The following is a 9,561-nucleotide window of genomic DNA, read 5'->3' as shown; positions in this document are numbered from 1 at the left end:
GATAAATAGTAATGTATCACACTTGTTGCTAACGAACCCTAGATTGAATAAAGTGTCTTTGAGTCTTTCTAACGGTTACCTAAGAGCCTATTTTAAACCATACATAGCTTTTTGAAGCTTATAAACGAAGGTCTTGTTAGCATGTTGATAATTAATAAGCTTATTTGTACATTTTCTCATCAAGAAGTCTATTTAGAAATGCATTAATAATTAATTATCATTGTTAAGGTTAATATAATCCATATCTTTATGGGTGGAAACATGATAGGTAGTCAACTAGAGGATAATACATGGCTTATAACATATCACATCATGTTTTTTTAATAATTAGGTCAGACTCATGCTTCTCAAAAAGCTTATTTAACATAAATATGTTACAAACATGTTTCTTAAAAAGTTTATTAATTCTAACATGTCGACCTATATAATTTATTATATATTTATATTAATTATTTATATAATAAATACAAAAAAGTAAAAAAAAATATGTAAATTTTATAGGCAATTTAATATTGGGTATAGATTTCAATTTTAAGTTAGACATATTAACTTATTCAAAAGTCTATTTGCATATTTGAAGGTCTATTGGCCTATTTAAATATCTAATATTATAGCATGATTTTAAATAGACTAACGTATTAGACTAGATTGTCTATGTCTCAAAAAAATTAAACAAACAAATAGGTCAAGATTATACTACAATATGTTAAACATGTCAAGTCTATTTAAGCCATAGTCTGACTTAACTTAGTATAGTCTGTTTTCACTTTTACTTATATTGATAGACTTGATTATAGAATAAAAAGTCTCATTGTAACTCTAATCATGTTTATGCCTTTAAATAGAACCATCGACATCTTACTTCATCCTGAAAACCCACTCACTACCTGACTTGTTTATGAGGTGGTAAAAGTACTAAGGAAATAGTGTTTAACACCAATAGTGCATCATAACTGATTTGTGAAATTGATTTTGAATCATTTTAAAAAAGTGCCTAAAGATTCATTATAGAAAAATATAAAACAATAATGAATGACACCTTGTTAAAAGAGTATAATATTTAAGAGTGAATAATGATTAAATCTAAATGCTAAATAACACAATGATAATGTAAATTTTTTTTACAATAATATCAGTGCATATATTTTTCTGAATATCTTACGATGAAAATGGACTTTGCGTACAATTCAATTATGAGTCTGTCCTAATCTATCTATAGTGAAAAAAACTAAGAATGACACCTATGATAAGCTGCGACTAGATACAACAATAGTAGGAATAGAAACGGGTGACATATTTACAAAAGCAATAGCACATTTTATAAGACTAAACATTAAAACAAGATTTCTTTATTTTATTTTGATTTTCAAAACTTCACCATTTATATGAAAAGACGAGTGGAGTATAAGACCAGAGTCCAAAAAGTGGTGAACGTAGCCTAATTTGATTACCGATGCACCTTGAAAATAGCATGAGTGCCAAAATGGTAGGCCTTGCCATTAATTTTCTATTCCTTGTGGGCTCAACATCTTTGGACTTTTGAGGCTTGGAATCTACTTTAATAAGCAGTATTCAACCTTGGTTGGCAGAGAGAAAAAGAAAACGACACAAGACAATACAAGTTTACACCCAACACACACATCTAACACTATTGACTATTGTTGTTATCTTCACCAACATTGGAAAATGCACTGTTCCCCTCTTTGAGTGCACTGTGCTCAGAACTTACGACTCCCCTACTGGAATATGAGGTAAATAAAAATTTCATATTTTTTATTTAAAAATAATTTAAAATATATAATTTAAATTACGATGGGTTAAAAATAATTCTATATGATATGTCACAATGTATTATTAGCATCTGTTGCAGTGCTCAGACACACAACTTTACCTCGTTTTCTACTAAGTTGTTGTGTTCCATTCTTTCTCTTTCTATTTTTAGATTCCTTCCTTACTCCTTCCTCCATTTTAATTGTGAGTTTTTTCTCTCTTATTCTTTTTTCTTCAAACAAATTCAATTGGGTATTTGATATATCTAACATAAACGTAGTTCATTCGTCGCTTTCATGATTGATAGACCCAATAAATAAAGTTAGCAAACACATTTCACTCACAAGGTTAAATTCCCCTTTTCACTTTTCACTTTACTCCATTGAAAGTTCTGATTTTTTCACTTTCCAAGCACCCAATCCTTACCTCACCGGGTAAGAACAATTTTCAGGGTTTGCTGCTGTTTCAGCTGAATTTTTCATTTTTATGATTTTGGAATTGTGGGTAAGCCGTGAATTGTGCAAATTTGATGAATAGCTGTTCAAAGTTGGCTTTTTTACCATAAATTTTCAGCTGGGTGGGATCAACATGCTACTTGAGCACTGTGCTTATCTTGGAATTGTGTGGGTATGCAGTGAATTGTGCAAATTTTATGAATAGTTTATGAAGTTCGAGTTTATACCATAAATCTTCAATTGGGTTGGATCAGTATGTCACATGAGCACTGTGATTCAAGCTTGATTCTTTCCCTGCCTGATGATGTGTTTGCCATCGTTGTTCAGTTCCTCTCTCCCAGAGATGTGTGCAATTTGGGCTTGTGCTGCAGGGGTTTGAATTCTCTTGTGGCTTCTGAGAAAATCTGGCTCACTCAATGTAATGTTTTGGGCATAGTGCCTCTTAAGGATCTTGTGGAGTGGAGAAAGGGTGTATCTTCTTATAAGGCACTTGGCCGTTTTCTTGTGAGTGTTCAGCCCTTGATTGGAATATGGGTTCATCAGAATCCGGAGCTTGGGAATGTGGTCTATGTCATGCCTGGTTTCGTTTCGGTTGTTGGTTGCCGTATTATCCCACAAGAGCTTGGTCCAATGGGTATTGATGAAGGTCACATCCTATGGACATCTGTGTTTGAAGTTATTGGTGATTTTGATGGTTCCGCTACATTTCTACTCCATGGAAGGGAGAAGGGAATCAATTACATTTATCCGGGTTTGGTCAAGCCTATACAGAAATCTTGCAATTTACTGTTGCTTGAGGTTGATCCTGGACTAAAAATAAATCTGGGTACTTTGTTGCAGAGTAAAACAATTGCACATCACTCGGGTGTGGAGTTATCAAGGAATAATTGTAGGCCAAACAGGGATCTTTCTAGGTCACTAAGGGTGAGTAGTGAGGCAATGGTTCCCTTCAGCAAGTTAGCTTTTACTGATAGAAGAAAGTTGCTTGAGGTCACTACTAGCCAAATTCGACAAAAGGTTCCTGATACAGTGATCGGACCATTGTTTCCTAGGTTAAGGGATGATGAGGACGGCTTTCGAAAAGATTTGGTACTCTTGTGGGAAAGAAGATCAGTCTTTAGTCAAATGTTCAATATTTGTTGTAGTCAGCTTGATTATAAGGCAAGTACTCGAGAAGAAGTTAGTTTGAAACAGTTAGAAGTGGATGATATCAGAAAGAGTCTTGTCTGTTCAAGGCCTATGCGTAATCCTCTGCCCGAGGAGGAGGATCGCGCCCAATGCACCAAGAGAAAAAATCTTGGTGGATATTTCTGGAATAGCCTTAAGCAGATCCTTAAAAGATCTAATTCAATTAATGAAAGTCATTCAAATGCCAAGAAGCTTACTTCAAGCAGTGAGATTAGGCATGCACGGCTTCAAGAATTTCTTAGATCAAGTGACACAATGAGTCTAGCATTAAATGCCTCAACCGTAAAATTGTCCTCTTATCGAGCATGGCCAAATATGCACGACAATCGGTTTGCACTTTACAAGCTGCCTTTGCGAGTTCCCAGAGATGATGAAGAATTTGCTGGCTTATGGGGAGGGACTTTTGGTTGGCCTCCCGGAAAGCCTTCTGAAGATAAGCCCGGAAAGGCTTTGTTCTTTCTTCTTCTCTCTTATGAGGAGACACAGGGACAACAACAACTCATTGCAACCAAGATATTGGAAGGCACTCACTATGTCTTGCATCCCAATGGCTCAGCAATGTTTGTAGTTAATATCAATGAGCCTTCATCTGAACCCTTTCCTTGGGACACTGATGCAGACTCGAATCCGGTGGATATCAAGGATGCTTTCACAGGAGAAGGTATTGCGAGTGGTTATGGATTCAGATACCCTGGATCAAAGCCTGGTTCCCTATTTGTTTTCCAAAATGGTGCCATTGCCTTCATTTGGAAGGAGTCGAGGGCAATTTTGACCTTGCAGAGGCTTAGCTTGCAAGAACTTTTGAAGAAGGGTGAAAGGGTACCTTCTCTGCCTCCAGTTGCCAATTTTTCATATTTGACAAAGTCATACTCAAATGTGTTTGCTGGATTTCCTAGCCCTTCAAACTCTTTGTCCTCACCAAGGTTTGCCTCAACTCTGACATGTTCCTTAGCTTATTTTGTTTTTTGCCTTCAGTCATGACATGTCTTCTTTGCTTTATGGTTTACTATAACTATCATCTATATATGTGTAGCTTATAGTTGACTTCTTTTGGGTTAACTAGCATGCTATATAATTAGATGTGATCCTTTTTTGGTAATAACTCTCAGGTCTCAATTACTTTGGCCTACAACAACAATTAGTCGGTCACATGGATCGAACAAAGTCATAATGCTCTATCATAAATCATGTCCATTGACAAAACATTGATTTCTAAATCTTGCATAATTGTTTCGCCTAAGTTTTTTCTTGCTATCCGTCTGCCTATAGTTTATTTGAACAACCAATTATATGCTAATCTCATGTGTCTGTTTGGTTGTTCAAATAAACTACTTTTTGCAGTTAATCTAAACAGACACATGGTGCAAGATTTTATTTTGGAACCATATTTTACAACTATCCAACAATATGGTCTACCTGGCTAGAAGGGCCAGCACCAGTTTACCATTCATTCATTGATATGAAATGCATTATTGCATTGTAACATCATTTTGTGCTCGATTTGCATCTATTCAATATCAATCATTTTTAGGATATGTTTGTGAGTTGAGTTTTGGAGGGAAATGAACTGAAAAGAAAGATTTGAGTGTCATGAAATATACTTTTGAGGTGACTCTAAAACCTTCAATTTCCCCTTCAAAACTAAACTCGCAAACGAAATTACTGGAAATTTTAAGCCAAAGTTGCATGTTTCTTTGCAGGTAAGGACAAGATTAGTATAAGAGTGGGCTTAGCACTCGATGGTTTATGTGCCCTCAGATTACTACAGCTTGACAACAAAGGCATATAATCTTCAATGCTTCTTAAGACAAAAGTTAAAGGTGATCTATGTATACTGAAATAGTGTTGTAATGAATTACTATCTTTATGTTCTATAGGTGTATCACCATTCACCTTGCTGATTGTTGTAGTTTAAATAAATAAATGGGTATACATTAAGGGTCCTGATAAAGTCATTTTCTCTATATGAGATATATTATTTGACATGATGATTGTCCTTGTGTGCTGGGACTTTCTTTACTAAAAAATAACTTATCCTTGCGGTAGTAAAAACTAGAAGCCATTGCCTTTTTTATTATAAAGTTTTTAGTGATTAAAATAATCAAATGGTAAGTGATTAGAAACTATAGAAACACTTGTCTGGAGACGTATCTGACAACCAATAAAATCTTAACAACATATTAAGAATTTAATTCTAATTAAAATTTAGTCCTAAATAATACCACCTAAAATTGGGTTGGATTCTTTCTAGTACCGAAGAGTTTAGTATTAGGTACATATCCTAACATGTGGTATCCAAAAAAATTTAAATGTCCAGATTTAATATTATTTTTAAAATAAATTGATAATAATTTAAAAAAATATTTTTTCCTATATTTGAACTTTGAAGTACCCGAAAGTCCTGTATTAAAGAGAAGTTATATTTCCCAAAAAGTGTTTGCCATTGCAAGCTTGCACTAGTATCTACTCAACTTGACCCCCGAGGTCAGATATACGATGGATATACTTGGCAAAACCACAAAGATTTTGTACTCTCAAATGCACTAATTAATGAGTTTAAAATGTATGGGTTAAATGAATATTGGAGATTTGCTGATAGTATAAAAAATATATACAATGTCAATATATACATATAAAATTCTTAATTAATTTGATCTAAATAGTGTGTATGACGTCAAGTGGAAACCTTGTGTACAAATAATACACTCCTTTGTCATGTGACTAGTTCACGTGATAATATATGTTTACTTCTTTTCAAGCTAAGATTTGATTTGATTTGAGTCTTGGTAAGAAGAAAAATATTGTTGGGGATTAGTCAAATTTTGTAGTGGATGTTTTTTTTACTTAAACAATATTGTCTCTGAAAAATATCTGTGTCTAGAAAAAAATAGTATATGCAGAAGAAGAAAAAACGATGTTAAACCGTAGTAATTAAATGTACCAAAAAACAATAATAATTAAATTTTGACATTTGTCGTATCTTGAGGATGTATTTTAGTCCTTTATTTTTTTTTGGATTTATTGTGGTACTTTGTTTTTTCAAAAAGTTTCGATTGGGCATTTTGGCTTCTCAATCAAAAACACCAATTTTTTTAATTTATATTTTTATTGCTATTTTTTTTATGTTTTTCATTGCAACTTAGGTTTTTTACCTCCACAATCTCCATCTTATACAATCAAAGAAGGAAGAAAGAAACCTCGTTCAACAATGAATTATCAATCCAAGAACAGCAAGAAACAGAAATTCACAATGAATAACCTCTAGATCTTTATTGATGAAAGGAAACCTGATCAAAGATCAGTTTACAATGTTATGAAAAGCTTGCCTAAAAGACTAACTAAAGAGTAATATTTATACAAGGAAGATTGGAGGAAAAGGCTAACTAACTAACTAACCTAATTAACTAACTAACAATTATAACACATGTTAATTATGGAAGGCTTCAACCAACTTAGCCTTTTGACATAAAAGCATAGGCTAAAACAAACAAATACAAAACATATTACAATTATGATTGACCAAGGATCAATGTTATGATGATCATAAAAAGTGAGGGCTGGAGGTTTCTCTGCATCTTTAGTTGATGCAGAACTGATGCGAGTAAGGTGAAGGTTGATCAAAGGAAGTTGATGCTTATTAATTAAATCTGAATTGAATGTGTGTTGATGCAATCCTATGTTTGCTTCTGTTTGAGTTAGGAATGAGAGAGCTTGGTGAATTGTTATTTGGTTCTTTGCTGGTTGGTGATTGTGTTGAGTGACATGATGTGCTTGGTGATTTCCTTGAGTGGCAAGTAACATACATAGTTGAGTATTGTGAGAATATTGAGAGAAGAAATATGGGTTTCATTTGATAGCCCCACACAAGTTGGGGCACATATGTTGATGAGCCCTAACTTGAGTTGAATTGTTGAGTAATCCTTTGCTCCTAGAGGCTTTGTAAGAGCATCAGCAAGTTGAAGGTGAGAAGGAACAGGGAGGAGCTTGATCTTACCTTGAGTGCATTTTTCTCTAACAATATGGCAATCAAGCTCTATGTGCTTGGTTCTTCATGAAAAACAGGATTATTGGCAATATAAATGGCAGACTGATTATCACAAAACATAATAGCAGGCAAAGAGAAATTGTATTGTAAATCTTCAAGCAAATAAGTAAGCCAAGTTAATTCACAAGTAGTAATAGCCATAGCACGATATTCTGCTTCACAAGAACTACGGGAAATGGTCTTTTGTTTCTTAGATTTCCAGGATATGAGGGAAGTGCCAAGATAGATGCAAAAACCTGTGATGGATCTTCTAGTGTCAGGGCAGGCAGCCCAATCACTATCGCTATAAGCCTTTAATTGAACAATAGACGTGTTTGAGAAGTGTAAGCCTATAACAGGGGTACCCTTAATGTACCTTAGAACCTTTAAGGCAACGTTATGGTGAGTGATTGTAGGATTGGCCATGAATTGTGCTAACTGTTGAACAGCAAAGCATAAGTCAGGTCGTGTGTTTGTTAAGTAAATGAGACGTCCTACCAATCTTCTATAAGAGGGAGGATCATGAAATGGAGCACTGGAATCTTGAAACAAATGGGTTCCATATGTCATAGGGGTGTTAGATGGTTTGCAGCCTAGCAAACCTATATCAGAAAGAATCTCAAGGGCATATTTCCTTTGATTCATAGAGATTCCTGTTTTGTTTCGGGCAATTTCAAAGCCTAGAAAGAATTTCAAAGTGCCTAAGTCTTTTATCTTGAAGGTATTGTCAAGAAGAGTTTTGAGGTTGGAAATTTCATGTGTGTTGTTACCAGTAAGGATAATATCATCTACATACATAAGAATGACAGTGATTGAGTTTGAGGAAGAGTATTTGGTGAAGAGGGAGTGATCTCCTATAGCCTTGTTGTAATTATGTTTGATGAGGAAGTGAGATAGCTTTGCAAACCATTGTCTGCTTGCTTGCTTTAGTCCATACAGGGACTTTTCGAGCTTGCAGACTTGGTTCTGTCCAGAAGAGGGTAGGCCAGGAGGAAGGGTCATGTAAACTATTTCGTTAAGGTCTCCATGTAGGAAAGCATTATTGATATCAAGTTGTGCTAGAGGTCAATTATGGATAGATGCTAAAGCTAGGAGGAGCCTAACAATGGTTATTTCAATGTAATCTATGCCTTCAGTTTGGGTGTAGCCCTTGGCTACCAATCTAGCCTTGTATCTTTCAATGGATCCATCAGCTTTGTACTTAATCTTGAAAACCCACTTGCAACCAATAGGGTTCTTATCCATGGGTAAATCAGTTATGATCCAAGTATTATTGTTTTGCAGAGCTTGTAATTCTCTATGGATGGCTTCCTGCCAATGAGGAATCTTAATAGCTTGTAAATATGTTCTAGGTTCTGTTTCAGAAGATATTGAGAGGATTCTATGCAGGTATGGTTTGGATAGCTTATCATAGGACATGTAGGAAGATAGAGGATACTTAGATGTGGAAGGCAGGGTAGTGTTGTTAAGTAAGGCACAGTGGTAGTCTTCTAAGTATGTGGGAGGTTTAGAGAGTCTGTTACTTCTTCTCATAGGAGGTGAAGAAGTATGAGTTGCAGGGCATGGAAGACATAATGGATCAGCATCATTAGGGGGTGGCACAACTGATGGTAAAATGTCTTCATAGAAGGCATTAGAGGTAGGCTCAGGTATAGGGAATTGATTAGGGGAGGCATTGGTGGAATTGGTTAGAGATGAATATGGAAAGATTGTCTTATAGAAGACAACATTTCTTGTTACTTCTAAAGCTCTGGTTGAGAGGTTCATGACTATGTAGCCTTTGACACCTTGTTTGTATCCTAAAAAGATGCATCTAGTAGCTCTAGGGTCGAATTTGGTTCTAGAGTGTTTATGAGTGCTTGCATAGCATAAAGAGCCAAAGGTTCTTAAGTGTTGTAGGTCAGGCAATTTGTCATATAGGACTTCATGAGGAGTCTGTTGTTGAAGAGTGGGAGTAGGTAACAGATTAATGAGGTGAGTAGCATGTTTAATGGCATAAGACCAGAAAATTTTGGGCAGGTTGCTTTGGATCAGGAGAGCCCTAGCTACATTCAACAAATGTTGGTGTTTCCTCTCAACAACTCCATTTTGTTGAGGGGTATATATGCATGATGTTTGGTGATG

At 35.1% G+C, this 9,561-nt stretch overlaps 2 protein-coding genes across 6 annotated transcripts; one reads left to right on the top strand and one right to left on the bottom strand.

The window, feature by feature from the left end:
* LOC109328532 (F-box protein At5g39450-like) lies at positions 1,879-5,364 on the top strand. Of its 5 annotated transcripts, none has more exons than XM_019562037.1 (3): positions 1,879-2,117; positions 2,406-4,336; positions 5,114-5,364. In XM_019562037.1, the coding sequence occupies exons 2-3, from the start codon at positions 2,481-2,483 to the stop codon at positions 5,115-5,117; spliced, it is 1,860 nt and encodes a 619-aa protein (XP_019417582.1). In that variant the 5' UTR covers positions 1,879-2,117; positions 2,406-2,480; the 3' UTR covers positions 5,118-5,364. The 5 variants fall into 5 exon arrangements, with proteins under 5 accessions (XP_019417582.1, XP_019417581.1, XP_019417580.1 ...); XM_019562036.1 differs by having other exon boundaries at positions 2,344-4,336; XM_019562035.1 differs by having other exon boundaries at positions 2,222-4,336.
* On the bottom strand, positions 7,447-8,439 carry LOC109327702 (uncharacterized mitochondrial protein AtMg00810-like). The gene has a single exon (XM_019560867.1). The coding sequence runs from the start codon at positions 8,437-8,439 to the stop codon at positions 7,447-7,449; it is 993 nt and encodes a 330-aa protein (XP_019416412.1).

Source organism: Lupinus angustifolius, chromosome LG15, assembly GCF_001865875.1.
Source record: "Lupinus angustifolius cultivar Tanjil chromosome LG15, LupAngTanjil_v1.0, whole genome shotgun sequence".
Lineage (NCBI taxonomy): Eukaryota > Viridiplantae > Streptophyta > Magnoliopsida > Fabales > Fabaceae > Lupinus > Lupinus angustifolius.
The sequence above is the reverse complement of the archived record's forward strand: the minus strand, read 5'-3'. Positions and strand labels throughout refer to the sequence as shown.